We start from the raw sequence: 18170 nt of genomic DNA, 5'->3' as shown, positions 1-18170 counted from the left end.
GGTGATCAAATTAGGATTAACTAAACCAAAAATTCATGCTTTATAAACTTTAGTGTTCATTAAACAGGCAGAAATTACAAAATAATTTTCCTTTAACAAGTTAACATGGTGCCAGGTACTATCCTTCTTGTTTAATTTTGAAATAGAAGATGGTTGATAAAGCTTAATTGTATCTCCTCTGAAATCACATTAATTGGATCCCACAGTTGCCAATAAACTCCAATGGTGATTATTTCCTTTTCACAGTGCTCCAGCTGAGACTGCAACAAAGGAGGACGAGAGAACAGCTCGTGGACCAGGGCATCATGCCACGTAAGATTTACAGCCTTACTGCCATGGCTAACATGACAGAACATGACAGACATGTCCAAGAAGAGCCTGTATTTTGCTCTGCTTTCAGTTGTATCCCTTTAATCAACAAACAATTACCAAGTGAATTTCTAAGGAAAAATCGGGCATCTAAGTGAATCATTTAGAATACATTTTAAAAACCAGATACAGTTTAAAAGATGGACTTGAATTTTATATTACACAGAGAACATCTTTATGCTGTAATTAGGCTAACATTCATTCTTTCCTTAAACTTTAGTATTTTAGTTTTGAAATGACTAATCACTATACTAATGGATTTGTAATTCATTAGACTTGCCAAAAAACATAAAATTCACAATGTTGCTTCTCTTAGACTTAATTCCAATTAATTATTTTTGGTGCTACACTATGGTCTATATACAGTAATTAAATGTATCAGGACTGATAAACATTCCATTTATAATTAATATTTTTGGCTCAAGTATAGATTATTTCCCTAGTATCCCTAGAGTTTGTTCTTTTAAGAAATATTTTAGAGTTGATTAATTTTAGAATATTTGTCCTAGTTGTTTTCTTTACCTTTAATCACCAAGTTTGGAAGTGGTTTTATATTTTAGTGGGAAGGAGTGGTTGTTTGGTGTTGGCTGTTAGGACTGTGTATCTGGATTTTGTGTAAAAAATTGACCTTTCCAAGAGGTAACTTAATTCGTTTTAAAACACTAGAAGGAAATTACAAAATCAGCTTATGCTTTTCAGTCTTCTGAATCATGGCTGCGATAAGCTGTTTCTTGGTTTATGATAAGGTATGATTTTTCTCTTTAGTAGCTGTTTTTCCCAGTAAAACTTTTTCTGGACTACTGAGAATCTAAATATTTTCAGTCTAGCATTGTGATAGTCAAAAGGTGCTTTGATAATCTGCCAGATTTCTCCACTACCACATTCCTGACTATGAACCAATCAATCAAAGAGGATCAAATTATGATATTTAAGACACCCATTACTAGGCCAGCTCTAATCTGCTTTTGGGGGCTGGTCCCTAGCCAAAACTGATTGGACTGGGCTCCTGGGAGTTTCTGTGGTACTTCATTCACCAGAGCTGAAAATAATGCTGTAAAAGCAGATTGGTCAAGTCTTAGAGGTGGCAGCCCAAGGAATCCAAGTCCTCTGTCCCATCCACTCATCTGACTGCCCATGCTTGTAAGTGCAGGGTGGTACCGGGAAGTGGTAGACATACACAGATAAGATTTTGCAAAGGTAATTGATAGGAAAACTGTTGTAGGTGATGATTTGGTAAGCACTGCTTACCCTCACACTAGGATGCCAGAGTATTTGATTTACCAGCAGTTAGCATATTAAGGAGTCATTGTGTCTTTACAGTGAGTTGCACTGTGGTATAGTAGAAAGAGCATGAACCCTGCAAATTCAAAAATCTAGATTTAAATGTCACTTTGACCACCATCTAGTTATATGGCCCCAAGAATTCACTTAACCTCTTTAAACCTTTCACCTGTACTGGAACTTATACCAATCTGGGCAAGGTTACTGGGAGACCAACAGCAACATAGCCATGTTTAAGCACAGATCCTATTAACGGGTTCTGAATAAATGATACCTCAGATCTGTTGGACACAAAGTGCAATGTGTCCCCATGTTCAAGGTTTCGTCACTCCCAAGGACATACAGACTTTTACTATAGCTTAAATGACCATTAAGAGCAGAGACTCATCAAGGAGTCATCAGACAGTCCCCTCGGCAATGAAGTTGTGCTATGAGTGGTCAGAACTAGTCTGAGCTGATACTTGCCTTGTCATTTGTATACAACCATGTTTTAAATGTCTACTTGCTTCATTTATGAAATGCGTAATTTTTATCCTGTAACATTTATGATTTCAAATTTTGCGGGTCTCCTAATGGAACTAGTAAATTAATGGAACTGTAGATGTGATTTATTAATAGGATTATCAACATGATGTAACATTGGACTGAAGTATGAATTCTATTTATACTGTGGAAATAATTTCTTTTCTTCTCACAGCTTTGAAGAGCCCAGCAGCATTCCATGAACAGATAAAAAGCTTGGAACGAGCCAGAGTAAGATATTTCACTTTAAAATGCTCTACTTCTCTCCTCTATTCTAAAATATCTGTGTACAAGTAGCAGTCTTACTCCTAAATATGTCAATAGAGAAAAAATAATGTATTTTCAGGATACATGGCCTAGAGAATATTTACTCTGGGGTAGTTTGATCTTGGAGGTTTGAAGAAAATACATGACATTCAAATTTTGTTCTTTTAAAACCAGTAACTAGTATTGTACAGAAAGGACAAATCATACTTCTTTGCTTTCTTGCTCTCAGAGCATAACAGTTTTTAGAGGCATAAGAGGGGGGTAATTCTGTCATTTGTTACCCCTGCACAGAGACAGTCAAGAATGTGCTGAGACCAGATCCTTAGGTGATTACCCTACTGGGTCCCTTTTACCTGTACATTTGTCCAAGGAAAGGAGAATATGGCTAAATCAGAAAATACTGCTACATTCAACTCTGATTTATTCTTTAATACTTCACCATCATACTTTTTTAAAGTGCCATTATGAATATTCATTCTTTTTGTTTTGGAGAAAATTTCTATCATGCAACATGAAAATAATACTCCAAAATGTTCTTAAGAATTTTTAGAGAATGCTGTAATTATATCTTATTCTTTTAAAACCCATATTAAGGCTTTCTTGCTTAAGAGTTGAAATACATTATCTAATTAAGAAAATATGAGCTGGGCGCGGTGGCTCACGCCTGTAATCCCAGCACTTTGGGAGGCTGAGGCGGGTGGATCACGAGGTCAGGAGATCGAGACCATCCTGGTCAACATGGTGAAACCCCATCTGTACTAAAAATACAAAAAATTAGCTGGGCATGGTGGAGTGTGCCTGTAATCCCAGCTACTCAGGAGTCTGAGGCAGGAGAATTGCCTGAACCCAGGAGGTGGAGGTTGCGGTGAGCCGAGATCACGCCATTGCATTCCAGCCTGGGTAACAAGAGCGAAACTCCGTCTCAAAAAAAATAAATAATAAAAAAATAAAAATAATAAGAATAAAAATATATATATTAAAAAAAGAAAATATGAGCTTATCAAAGAAAATACATTAGGATATTTAGGAAATTTTTTATCTAGGTGGATTTTTACTGGACCTGAAGTATAGATTTTATTGATTTTAGATATTTAAGTGATTTAAATGATATGTTCATTTAAAAAAAATTTTTTAATTATCTTCAAAACCATGATCTTTCAATATTGACAAGTTTTCAAAGTTTATAAAGTGCTTAGTTTACACCAACATACTCTTCACATCCTTCTACACTTTCGAAGGCTACAATTTAAAGTATGTATTAAATAATAGTTTTCCTGAGCACTAATTTCTACTCTTCTTCTCAAACACATGACCAAAAGGGTATATGGTTTATTCAAATGGAGTACCTTAGAGAACATTTAAAACCACAATGAATAATAAATAATTTATGGTAAGAGTTTTTTTTTTTTTTCTTTTTAAAGACCGAAAATTTTTTGAAACACAAGATTCGGAGTCGACCAGATCGTTCAGAACTTGTCAGGATGCACATTTTAGAAGGTAAAGGATTTATTTCTTCTTAATTGGATGTATTTTTTCAAGAAAAGAAATGAGAATTCCACCTTTTCTCTTTATTTACATTTTAATAACTTTTTACCCTACAACCTTACATCCTCCAAATTGGGTAGCAACATGAAGACCCAAAGCTAAAACATTATGTTAGATATACGGGGAAGGTGTGATTCTTAACATAACCAATTAATGGACTAACACTTCCACACCAGCTGGTACCACAGATACCTCTACCATACTGTTAGATAAAAAATTTAAAAATTGGGGTCCAGAGGATTTATCAATGAGGGACATGTACCTACTTACTAAGTCATACAGAATGCAGTAGTTTAAGTCCAACCCTAGATGTTCAACTACTTGGACCTTGTCTGTGTCTACCTGGTACAGTGCCCACACCCACATTTTTTCTTTATTGCCACTTACCTACAACAAGCCACCTTGAGCTAACCATTAGCACTTTCACTCACCTCTGCCAAATTATCTCAGTTGTGTAGCCTCAACACTTACAAGGCTGGTAAGGACAGTTCCATTCCATCTTTGGTTAACACATGGGTCAGGCCAGGATGTTATTCTCTCTAAAGGCAAAGTATTCTCAAAAGCTTATACCTCCACCGTAAACTCCATTGTTTTGCTTCTTCAACCAATTTATTAAGACTAGGACTCTGTGGTAGTCTTGGGTGTGTTAAGTCTTGAGAAGATACAGAAAGAATCTGAAAACTTCTCAAAAATTGAGAGACAATCTTCAGGTAGAAGGAAAGTTTGTTCTCTGGGTCTAATGATAGGATTAGAGTTAGTAAGTTAGATTGATACTACAAAGTATTAGATTGTAGCTCAACATAAGAAATAATATCCTAAAGGTCAGACATGTCCAGAAATGAAATCTTCAGCAGGTGATATGGCTACCATTATTTAGAGGTGTTCCTTCACTGGCCAGTGTGCTAGACCCCAAGGACCCAACAAGTAAGTGAGAAAGCTGGATGCCTGACTTCACAGAGCTTGCAGTCTAGTAGCAGAGATAGATAATAAACAAGCAAGCAAAACAAGTGAATTACAGATAATGAGAAGAACTCCATGGGAAGTTAACAGGCTGCTATGATAGAAAACAAACTCACGGTATTAAGGATGTGGTAAAGAAGTTCCAAGCATCAAGGTGGTCTCTACAACCCCAAGTAGGGGCTCTTCTTTGTAAAGAATCTTTTATTATGTGGCTGTCCTCCTCATTCCAGGGGCAGGAGGTGAGAGGTATGTCCCTTTCTCTACTTTGGGTTGTGTTCTTAGAAGTCCGCTGGACTAAAAAGGCTTTTCCAGAACGCCAGCAGTAGGGTAGAGCAGCTACCAGTCAGGGCTAAGTGAATCTTCAAAGAAGCAAGTTTACTGATAAGTAGCCAAGTAAGTGGTTGCTGCTTTGCCTGAAAACATATTGACCTATAAGGGACATTTTTGTAGTAACAATGCTATCTATTTTCAGTTTGCCTTCTAAGTATAACAAGCTTTATTAACACAATTAAAATCAAGGAAAATACATTCAATCTCAAAAGAAATCTTTAAGACTATCCACTGTTTAAAAATCTAACCGTATTTATGAATGAATCATAAATGATGTTTTTGAGACATCTGTTCTCAAGTTTTATTTCATTTTACTTTTTAAAGTATCTTAAAACCACCACCACTCCCAACTATATGTTAACATTAACCCAGTTTTGATTGAATTGGATATTTGGCAGGCAAGAGTCTAACTTACTTACTGAAGTTCAGCAGCTAAACTTTAGCCTCAGTCATGGATATACAGGTAATAAGACCAGGAACAGAAACATAGCAAAATGCCAGGCTTCACTTACTTACTTGGGAATATTTTCTTTCCATATGTGGTGGTGTTAATGGAAGAGAGGAGAAAGACAGAGCCTGTCCTACCTAGATCTTAACCAGAAGCATTGAAATACCAACCTAAGAGTGATCCTATGGTCTGATTCTCCCCAACTATCATCTTACATGGTTAATTGTTTTATCTCAGAAGATTGGGGCTACAGTTGCTTGTATGGGAAAATTATGAAAATGAAATGCACATACATTTTATTTTAAGTGGTAGAAACGTACCTTTATTTACAATATTCCAACCTTGTGCTAGGGCCTCCTTTTTGGGTAAGATTTCAGTGAATGGAGCTCACATCATCTTCATTGCATAAAGCACAGCCAGTGTATAGCACCTAAAGTTTCCATGTATGGTGCAACAGAAATAAAGACACTTAAACAATCTGAGCTTTAAAATCCTAGATTTTACAACCTTTTCTCTAATTTCTTACAGTTAATTGCTCAGACGAATTTGACAGTGTTTTTTTAATGACTCACCTTTATCAAATTTTTCCAAAGCATATAAGTTTCCAAGAAATAATCATTTTACTTTTGAAGTTTATCATTTCCTCGTGACATTTAGTTAAATTATGTATTGACAATAGTCGTCATGAAAGATATGAATCATTTTCTGGACAGTCAAGGCTCACTTTTGGCACGCATACAGCTCAGTTGGTAGATAGAGAAGCTGCACAGATGTGCTTCAGGGTAACCTCCTAGCCATGTGCTTTCAGTGCGCCTTGGGCTTCAGCCAGAACGTTCTATTAATACCTACAGAATAAAGAATATCAATTCATCTTAAGCCAACGTATGGGGAGTTTCATTAAAGACCTTCTATAGTATAACTTAAGAGGCAAGCAACTTTCAACTCAGAATTTTGGGAAGACACACATCATTATTTTTCATCATTTATAAACATTTTTTAGAACAATGGAAAAAACATTAATGAGAGTTACCAGAAATACAAATATTGACAGAAAGAAGCAGATGGATGAATTAATGGTATTTATGATAGTTTTACATTTGGTTAATTGGTTGTACCAATTTCATGCATTTGTAAGTAGATGAGTTGATGCCTCTATACAACCATTAATTATTGTATGTTATAGTTGAATGTTCCTGACACGAAGATATATATTCAGAAATAAACCCAATTTTTTTTTTTGAGACGGAGTCTTGCTGTGTCGCTAGGCTGGAGTGCAGTGGTACAGTCTCAGCTCATTGCAACTTCTGCCTTCCAGGTTCAAGTAATTCTCCTGCCTCAGCCTCCCTAGTAGCTGGGATTAAAGGCACATGCCACCATAGCCAGCTAATTTTTTTGTTTTTTTAGTAGAGAAGGGTTTTCACAATGTTGGACAGGACGGTCTAGATCTCTTGACCTCGTGATCCGCCCACCTCGGCCTCCCAAACTGCTGGGATTACAGGCGTGAGCTATTGCGCCTGGCCCCAAATTGTTAATTATGATGACCAGCCGAGACACAGAGGGATCAATTCAAGAACATGAATGATAGCTCTTCCCACTGACCTCTGCAGAGAAGCTTATAACTCTAAGAGGCAGTGTCTCCCTTCTAAGAATTGACTTTCCAAAGACACCAAATCTAGGACTGTCAACTTCTTGAGCCATGGGCCACATCTGTCTTGCTCATTCTCTGGATCCCCAATACCTAATAAATGTGAATTTCACCCTCCTACCATAAATAAACATTAGCAGTACCCCATTTTTAGTTAAAGGACTTGTTAGTTTGAGTCTGTGGGCATCCAAATTATATAGACAAAGTAAAGCTATCCAGGACTGAAAAATACAAAATGCATACTGGAGCATTCTTTAACAGTCATTTTCTCTTTCCATAAATACATTGAGAACACAAAAATATGTCTTAAATCAGTTTAAATTCAGTTAGTTGGCCTGAAATAACATTATGGAATAGAAATAGTAATTCAAATAATGGTTAAAACTGTGTTTCCCTCTCTTAGAAACATTTGCAGAGCCATCGCTGCAGGCTACCCAGATGAAGTTGAAAAGAGCTCGACTAGCAGATGATCTGAATGAAAAGATTGCTCAAAGACCTGGTCCTATGGAGCTGGTAGAGAAAAACATCCTTCCTGTAGACTCCAGTGTTAAAGAAGCAATTATAGGCAAGACTCTAAAAATTTACTATTTGTGGGGAGAAAGAGACACTTGGAAGTTTTAGATAAAACAAATGTAATTTAAAGGCTAGCACCAATCGTGAGTATTGTTTTCTGGGATAATTAGAAATTAACACAGTGATTCATGGTACTATCATTTCATTATGTATTGTAAGACTAGCATCTACTGCCAGTTAACAGATTCCCTTGTTAAGTCTGAGGTTTAATTATTACTTGCTGATTTCCTCTCACCTTTTGGGGTCCATCTCTTTAGGACTGCGTGGAATCATGGTTGATTGTACTGCTCAGAATTCGTGACTACAGATTGCCTGAGCTTTAAATGCATACCAGTACAAATATGAAGTCCCCAGGGATGATGAAAACTACTTAACTTTTTCTAAGTTAAACTTACGGTCAGATTCTGTGGTTTAATATTTTTACTAACTTTTCATTATTTTATCTACTTCTAGGAAAGATAAATAGCATGTTCAATGTTAGTTCAGGAAGGTGAATAGCACATGAGTATAGAATGGGTAGTATCTGTTTTATCCTGATCTTATTACAGTTACTGATGTTTCCCCTTTTGTTTCTGGTATAAACTTTAGCAGAAAAAAAAAGTCATGTGAGATGTCAGTGTAGCTGAGTTGCTCCCTAAAGTGGGAACTTAACAGCATACACCCAGTCATGTCCCCGTTTTCCCCCTTGTCTCTTGTCTTTTAACAGTTGGATTTCCCCTCAGGATTCAAACAAGGTCCACACGTTGCCTCTGACTGATATGTCTCTTAAATCTTAATGTATTGGGTGGATCTTTTTTTTTTCTTACTAGTTATTTATTGACAAAACATTTATTCGTTCTCTAGCAAGTCCCACATTCTCGATTTTACTGATTCCATTTGTATTCCCAGGTGTTATTAAGATTACTGGCACTTGTACTTCCTGTAACTAGTGGCTGGACCCAAAGTCTTAATCTAATGTAGGTTTGATTTTTATTTCTCTTCTACCCGAGAATGCATCATGGGTAGTGGTGTGTTCTTGCACTGGGAAGTACATTGGTTTGACTTTTTTTAAAGCAGCTTCATAAATTTCCATAGGAGAGTCTTTTCCTCCTTCACATTAAGCTTGGTATTCCAAAGCCAACATAAGTCAAAAATCATTTCTTTCTTTAGGCGTTGGGAAGGAGGAATATCCCCACACTCAAGGTGATTTCTCATTTGACGAAGACAGCAGTGATGCTTTGTCTCCGGACCAGCCTGCGAGTCAGGAGTCACAGGGGTCAGCTGCATCCCCAAGTGAGCCAAAAGTTAGTGAATCGCCATCTCCTGTGACTACAAACACTCCAGCCCAGGTATTATCTTTCTGGTTTTGACCCCTAAATAGAGAAAATGCCTTGTTTTTTTAATATATTAAGATAGTACATTTTCACAAGTAGAAAATTCTGAATTTGATTGAAATTGATTTATTAGGCACAAGGCAGCCACTTAACTGCCCTCCAGGAAGGTAATAAAGATTTCCATATCTTTATCACAAGTAGATAATACCATTTCCTGAAATCTTGGAAAGTTAAATGTTTTGATCTTTGATGGAACTGAATTCCTTTGTTTAACTAATATACATTGAGCACCTATTATGTTTCAGATTTATTGAGAACTCAGAATCTAGTACATACAAAGGAATGTAAGAAATACATATTGGTAATTGCATTGGAAATTTGTTTCCTTTGGCTTGATAAGAATTCCTGTGCTATACGTCATTTGCTGTGTTTTTCTGCTTATGGTGTTTTTGCCTTACTGAAATTTTAATAGTGTTATTTTAAAGTAAAAACTACTGAACAACTTAATGGGAATGATCAAGTTCAGCAGAAAATATTCCTAAGCCTGGCACCATAGAATTTTTGAGTCAGAAAGGAATTAAAGCAGATAACTGCTAAACCCTTATATGAGAGGCAGCCAGGTTTCACAGAAGTATGGGGATTAAAGATATTTGCCCATTTTCTTTTCTTTTTAATTACTATACTTTTAAAGTTCTCGGGTACATGGGCAGATCTTGCAGGATTGTTACATAGGTACACACATGCCGTGGTGATTTGCTGCCTCCATCCCCCGTCACCTTCATTAGGTATTTCTCCTAATGTTATCCCTCTCCTAGCTCCCACTCCCCAACAGACCCCATTGTGTGTGATGTTCCCCTCCCTGTGTCCATGTGTTCTCATTATATTTGCCCATTTTCTTACAGCATTTCTTCTCATTCATGACCATTGATTTCTTAGGAAATATGTCTCTCAGCATTATATTCTTCATTACACTTATTGCCATGATCTGAAATGTGATAATTTGTTTGTCTCTGTACCTGCAGCTAAAATTTTAGCCTGTGAGAGACTGTTAAAGTACAAGAGCTACTTTGGAGAGGGAGGGAGGGGAAGAGAGAGAAGACATATACCTTGAGCATCATCTAGCACAGGGCCTAGTACGGAAAAGGTGCTCAGTAAGCTTGGTGTTAGTAAACGCTGAAATGAACTGAGTACCTTGAGTGCAGACCTACGCAATGCCTTGTGGAAGCTTATTTCTGTTCTTCCATTTGAAAGTAGACCGTCTATAGCTTGGACTCATCAGTGGCAGTGTGAGTGGCTGCAGTTCAGATTGTCCTCTCCAAGTTTATAGGGCAGGAGTGACCATGGCCCCTCAGTTGTGCTGGACTCTGGCCTAGAAGAAGGATGAGGGTCAATGACTAGCCCACAGTCTGAGATGTGAGCAGGCAGAAAGTGAGAGCAAAGACGACTAAACCCTACTGCGTTCTCACATATTTGCTGTACTCTGGTTTTGAGCTTTAAAAACTTGATAAAAGAATGTCAAGTATATGAGTAGATACCATTAAAAAACAGTTACACATATCCGTTTGGGTTGCTTGTTCTCTGCTACTGTTTAAGTAGGTTAGGGTGTCAGACAGCTATTAGCATAGCCTTAACTCTTAGTAATACAGAATTTGTGTCACAACAGCCATCTATTGTTTATAACTTCATGACCATTCTACCTGCATAAAAGATAATTCTCTTCCCTGTATTGCTCTTACTACTGTGTTATTTTTGTCTGTACTCTTAAAACATAGTCTCTGGCTAAGTTTTTAATTAAGACACTTTAACCAGAGGCATTCCTACCCAGGGAGCTGACATTCCAGAATTCCTTCAAGGAAAATAGGAATAGCACTGTTTCCTAAAGAATAAATATGGTCTGTTTATTGTCAGTGCAACACACGTTAAGCCTTGGGTTGCTCCTGAATTTAAGCATTAGTTTTTAGAGTACCTTCAGTGCTGCTGCAGTGCCAGTTCTGCCTGGTACATGCAGACAGTTAACAGTTGGCATTTTATCTGTCAACTAGGGTAATGAGAACAGATCCACTTTATAGGATGTTCACAGTTCCTGTGTATACATTAAAGAAAAAGAACCTGGAGTCAGGGTTGGCTCCACTATAGCTTTGCCTGTTCAATCATTTCTGTCCTGTGTGCCTAGAGATCTTTTAAAATTGTGTCCTTCATAAAACCCCCTTGCATTTTCTAGTATTTACAAGTAAAAAATCTGACAAAGATTCTTATTATACTTTAATTCATGTAACTAAAGAAACATGTCCCTAGTAACTATGCTATACTGATGTCAAAGAAAGGTAATTCTTAAGAGAATTATGAATACATTGTAGATGCTTCATTTTGGTTTCATTTTTTTTTTTTAAATTAACTACAGAAGCAAAACTTTATGATTCTTGTAAAGTCTTTGGGATTTCTGTGTCATCTAGAGGTGATAAGTTTTGTTTTGGCAAATTTTGTACTTTATTTTCACTGCTCTCCAGTGTTTGGTTATAGAATTTGTCCAGGCATCTCACTTGATAAATTTAAAATATATGTATCTACCTAAATATGCTTACTCTCACATTCATAGCTCAAGGGGAAAGGATCTTAACACATAGCTTCTCCTTAGAGACCAAGTTCCTAGAGAACAGGATTTATCTTAGTAACCTCATTCTGGGCACAGGGGTGCAGCACACAGTAGGTAGTTACTGATTTAATGCTGACGGAACCTTGGAGACTCTCTCTGCAGTCTTATTTTTTCCTGCTTTAGAATTACCATCATTTCCAACACAAAGATGACCTATGACACAATTTATTAAAATGTTCTTGTAAAGAAAAGATAATAAAAGAGCAACATACATGTCTTGTCTTTCAGGGGTTCTTTGAGATTCTTAGTTTTTGATCTTAACTCGTTTTAAGAGTTTGATGGTAAATTTCATTGCTGTTGATCACTCCTCTATTTGGGTGTAGTGAAGGACTAGCTTGGTTTTTTTTTAGATAGATCATTTAATTTTTTTTTTTTTTTTTTTTTGAGAGGGAGTCTCATTCTGTCGCCCAGTCTGGCACAAACTTGGTTCATTATAATCTCTGCCTCCTGGGTGAAGCAATTCTCCTGCCTCAGCCTCCCAAGTAGGTGGAATTAAAGGTACCTGACATCATGCCCAGCTAATATGTTTTATTTTTCTAGAGACAGGGCTTCACCATGCTGGCTAGGCTGTCTTCAACTCCTCACCTCAAGTGATCCGCCCACCTCTGCCTCCCCAAGTGCTGGGATTACAGGTGTGAGCCACTGCCATGCCCTACCCATTTAATTTTCAATGCATGTGGACTAATCCTCTTGTAAAGTACAAGTGGTGGGTAATATCAAATTTCTGTATGACTTACTAACTGGTCACAGGCAGGTAACAGAGGTCCACAGATCATACTTTGAGTAAACTCTGTGTCATAGATTTCACTTTTCTTCTTGTGTGCCTGAGCCAAATTTTTTCATATATTTATTACTCATTTTATGCTGCATGTTTAATCCTATGGCTTTAACTAAGCTGTCCAACCTACAGCCCACAGGATGTATTGTGGCCCAGGACAACTTTGAATGTGGCCCAACACAAATTCATAAACTTTGTTAACATATTATGAGGTTTTTTTCTGTTTTCTTTTAGGTCCCGAGCTATCGTTAATGTTAATATATTTTATATATGACCCAACACAGTTCTTCTTCAAGTATGGCCCAGGGAAGCCAAAAGATTGGATACCCCTGGCTTAAACACATTTTTCTAATTTCCCTGTTTAGTTTTTTTTTTTCATGCCTAACCTAGACACGGGGCAGTGGCTCAGGCTTGTAATTTCGGCACTTTGAGAGGCTGAAGTGAGAAGATCACATGACCCCAGGAGTTCAAGACCAGCCTGAGCAACATAGCCAGACCTTGAATGTCACTGATCATTGGAGAAGTGCAAATCAAAAACACAGTAAGATAGCATCTCATGCCATGAGAATAATTATTAAAAAGTCAAGAAACAACAGATGCTGGTGAGCCTGCGGAGAAATAAGAACACTAGAAATAGGGAGAGGTGGCTATTTTTTCACATTCCCAATTTTCAACAAAAGATACAAAGAAGCCAGGCATGGCAGCACACACCTGTAATCCCGGTTTACTTGGGAAGCTGAGGAAGGATTACTTAAGCCCAGCAGTTCAAGTCCTGTCTGGGCAACAGCAAAACCCCATTTATATTAAAAAAGGGAAAAAAACAAGGCCAGGTGCAGTGTCTCATACCTGTAATCCCAGCAGTTTGGGAGGCCAAGGTGAGTAGATTACCTGAGCTCAGTTCAAGACTGGCCAGGGCCACGTGGTAAGACCCCATCTCTACTAAAAATATTTTTTAAATAGCTGGGTGTGGTATTGCACACCTGTGGTCCCAGGTGCTTGGGAGGCTGAGGTGGGAGGACCACCTGAGCCAGGGGATGAGAGGTTGCAGTGAACCAGGATCACACCACTATACTCCAGCCTGGATAACAGAGCGAGACCCTACACACACATCCCTCCCCTGCAAAAAAAAAAAAAAAAAAAAAAAAAAACAAAGAAAAAAATACGACCTTTCAGGGAACAAAATTAGTCTCCAGAAACCAGAAACTATCCTAGAAGAAACACACATATCTGCTTTACTAGACAAAGACTTTAAAATAATTATCTTAAATATACCCAAAACTAAAAGAAAACATGGGCAACAAACTAAAGGAAATTAGGCAAACTATATATGAACAAACTGAGAATGTGGTAGAAATTATTTTTAAAACCCAAATTCTGTCATTGAAAATATAACTGAATTGAAAACTTCACTAGAGGGCTTGGACAGCAGACTCAAGCAGAAGAGAGAATCTGCAAATGTGAAGACATATTATTTGAAACTGAGTCTGAAGACAAAAAGAAAAAATAATAAAGAAAAATGAACAGAGACTAAGAGAATTATGGGACACCATAAAGCAGATCAGTGTATATTCATTATGAGAGCTAGAAGGAGAGAGAGAAAGGGGCAGAGATTAATTAAAGAAATAATGGCCCAAAATTTTACAAACATGAGGAAAGACATGAATATACAAATATAGTCATGCTTTGCTTAATAACAAGGATACATTCTAAGCAAAGCGTTTGTAGTAGTCAGTTCTCACACCTCTATAAAGAACTGAGACTAGGCAATTTATGAAGAAAAGAGGTTTAATTGACTCACAGTTCCACAGGCTGTACAGGAGGCATGGCTTGGGAGGCTCAGGAAAGTTACAGTCACAGTAGAGGGGTGAAGGGGAAGCAAGCATGTCTTCACATGATGGCATGAGAGAGCAAGCGAGCACAGGCGGAAGTGCTACACAGTTTCACACAACCAGATCTCGTGAAAATTTATTCACTATCATGAGAACAGCAAGAAAGACGTCTGCCCGCATGATTCAATCACCTCCCACCAGGCCGCTCATCCTGCACTTGGGGATTACAATTCAACATCAGATTTGGTCATAAGCCAAACCATATCAGCATTGTTAGACAGTTTTGTAGTTGTGAAATATCATAGAGTATACTTACACAAACCTAGATGATACAGCCTACTATACCTACTACAGTGTACCTTTACAGTGTAAGTGGTTGTTTACTACATTTACAGCGTAAATGGTTTTTTAAAATACTACACCCGTATAGAGCAGCTCCATTATAATCTTTCATATGTGCAGTCCATTGTTGACCAAAATGCCTGTACAAGAAATTCAAAAAACTCCAAAGAAGATAAACTCAAAGAGATCTTCAACAACAAACATTATAACCAACTGTCTAAAGTCAAATAAAAGAGAGAATCTTAAAAGCAGCAAGAGAAAAGTAACTGGCCACATACAAGGAATCCTCAAAACACTGTCAGCGGATTTCTCAGTAGAAACCTTGCAAACCAGAAGGCAGTGGGATAATATATTTAAAATGAGGAAAGAAGAAAACCGTTAACTGAAAATTGTATATCCAGCAAAACTGTCTTCAAAAATAATGGAGAAATTAAAACATTCCCAAACAAAAGCTGAGGGAGATTATTACCACTAGAATTGCCCTACAAGAGATGCTAAAAGGAATCCTTCAATCTGAAATGAAGGGATGCTAAATAGTAACTTAAAGCCATATGAAAGTGTAAAGTTCAGCCGGGCGCGGTGGCTCAAGCCTGTAATCCCAGCACTTTGGGAGGCCGAGGCAGGTGGATCACGAGGTTGAGAGATCGAGACCATCCTGGTCAACATGGTGAAACCCCGTCTCTACTAAAAATACAAAAAATTAGCTGGGCATGGTGGAGTGTGCCTGTAATCCCAGCTACTCAGGAGGCTGAGGCAGGAGAATTGCTTGAACCCAGGAGGCGGAGGTTGCAGTGAGCCGAGATTACGCCATTGCACTCCAGCCTGGGTAACAAGAGCGAAAACTCCATCTCAAAAAAAAAAAAAAGAGAAAGTATAAAGTTCAACCCCAAGGCACATAATAGTCAGATTCACGAGGGTTGAAATGAAGGAGAAAATGCTAAGGGCAGACAGAGAGAAAGGTCAGGTTACCCACAAAGGGAAGCCCATCATATTCACAGCAGATCTCTCAGCAGAAACCCTACAAGCCAGAAGAAAGTGGGGGCCAATACTCAACATTCTTAAAGAAAAGAACTTTCAACCCAGAATCTCATATCCAGCCAAACTAAGCTTCGTAAGTGAAGGAAAAATAAAATCCTTTGCGAACAAGCAAGTACTCAGAGATTTCATCACCACCAGGCCTGCTTTACAAGAGCTCCTGAAAGAGGCTCTACACATACAAAGGAACAACCAGTACCAGCCACTCCAAAAACATACCAAATGGTAAAGAGCATCAACACAATCCAGAATCTGCATCAACTAACCAACAAAACAGCCAGCTAGCATCAAAATGGCAGTATGAAATTCACACATATCAATATTAACCCTAAATGTAAATGGACTAAATGCCCCAATCAAAAGACACAGGCTGGCAAATTGGATAAAAAGCCAAAACCCATCAGTGTGCTGTATCCAGGAAACCCATCTCACATGCAAGAATACACAAAGGCTCAAAATAAAGGGATGGAGGAAGATCTACCAAGCAAATGCAAAGCAAAGAAAAGCAGGAGTTGCAATCCTAGTCTCTGATAAAATAGACTTTAAAGCAACAAAGATCAAAAGAGACAGAGAAGGACATTATATAATGGTAAAAGGATCAATGCAACAAGAAGAGCTAACGATCCTAAATATGTATGCACCCAATACAGGAGCACCCAGATACATAAGGCAAGTTCTTAATGACTTACAAAGAGACTTAGACTCCCACACAATAATAGTGGGAGACTTTAACACCCTACTGTTAATATTAGACAGACCAACCAGACAGAAAATTAACAAGGAGATCCAGGACTTGAACTCATACCTGGAACAAGCAAACCTAATAGACATTTACAGAACTCTCCACCCCAAATCCACAGAATATACATTCTTCTCAGCACCACATCGCACCTACTCTAAAATCGACCACATAATTGGAAGTAAATCACCCCTCAGCAAATGCAAAAGAACAGAAATCATAACAGACTCTCAGACCTCAGTGCAATCGAGTTAGAACTCAATGCAGAAACTAACTCAAAACCGCACAGCTTCATGGAAATTGAACAACTGGCTCTTGAATGTGGACTGGATAAACAATGAAATGAAGGCAGAAATAAAGATGTTCTTCTAAACCAACAAGAACGAAGACACAACATACTAGAATCTCTGGGACACATTTAAAGCAGTCTCTAGAGGAAAATATATAGCAATAAGTGCCCACATGAGAAGCAAGGAGAGATCTAAAATTCACACCCTATCATCAAAATTCAAAGAGCTAGAGACCTAGCAGAAGACAGGAAATAACTAAGATCAGAGCAGAACTGAAGGAGATAGAGACACAAAAAACCCTTCAAAACATGAATAAATCCAGGAGCTGGTTTTTTGAAAAGATGAACAAAATAGACTACTAGCCTTATTAATAAAAAAGAAAAGAGAGAATAATCAAATAGATGCAATAAAAAACGATAAAGGGGATATCACCACAGATTCCACAGAAATTCAAACCATCATCAGAGATTATTACAAACAACTCTATGCACATAAACTAGTAAACCTGGAAGAAATGGATAAATTCTTGGACACTTGCCTCCGCCCAAGCCTAAACCAGGAAGAAGTTGAAACCCTGAATAGACCAATAAGAAGGTCTGAAGTTGAGGCAGCAATTAAGAGCCTACCACCCAAAAAAAGCCCAGGTCCAGATGGGTTCACAGCCGAATTCCACCAGACATACAAAGAGGAGCTGGTACCATTCCTTCTGAAACTATTCCAAATAATCCAAAAAGAGGGACTCCTTCCCAAATCGTTTTATGAGACAAACATCATCCTGATACCAAAACCCGGCAGAGAATCAACAAGAAAAGAAAACTTCAGGCCAATATCCATCATGAACATAGATGCAAAAATCATCAATAAAATACTGGCAAGCTGATTGCAACAGCACATCAAAAAGCTTATCCACCATGATCAAGTAGGCTTCATCCCATGGATGCAAGGCTGGTTCAACATACGCAGGTCTATAAATGTAATTCACCACATAAACAGAACCAAAAACAAAAACCACATGATTATCTCAATTGATGCAGAGAAGGCCTTTGACAAAATTCAACAGGCCTTTATGCTAAAAACCCTCAATAAACTAGGTATTGACGGAATGTATCTCAAAATAATAAAAGCTATTTATGACAAACCAACAGCCAATATCATACTGAATGGGCCAAAACTGGAAGCATTCCCTTTGAAATATGGCACTAGACAAGGATGCCCTCTCTCACTATTCCTATTCAATATACTACTGGACGT

General features: G+C 37.8%; 1 protein-coding gene across 8 annotated transcripts in view; it reads left to right on the top strand.

Moving 5' to 3' along the window:
• The window catches only part of MRTFB (myocardin related transcription factor B), a 335374-nt gene that overhangs the window by 273032 nt on the left and 44172 nt on the right, over positions 1-18170 (top strand). For all 8 annotated transcript variants that reach the window (XM_074382207.1, XM_074382206.1, XM_074382209.1 and 5 more), the window contains 5 exons: positions 247-312; positions 2348-2403; positions 3861-3936; positions 7771-7932; positions 9090-9268. In XM_074382207.1, the coding sequence (XP_074238308.1) occupies positions 247-312; positions 2348-2403; positions 3861-3936; positions 7771-7932; positions 9090-9268 (539 nt within the window). The remainder of the gene's footprint in view (positions 1-246; positions 313-2347; positions 2404-3860; positions 3937-7770; positions 7933-9089; positions 9269-18170) is intronic.

Source organism: Saimiri boliviensis, chromosome 12 (genome assembly GCF_048565385.1).
Source record: "Saimiri boliviensis isolate mSaiBol1 chromosome 12, mSaiBol1.pri, whole genome shotgun sequence".
Lineage (NCBI taxonomy): Eukaryota > Metazoa > Chordata > Mammalia > Primates > Cebidae > Saimiri > Saimiri boliviensis.
Note: the sequence above shows the minus strand (reverse complement) of the source record. Positions and strands in the feature narration are given on the sequence as shown.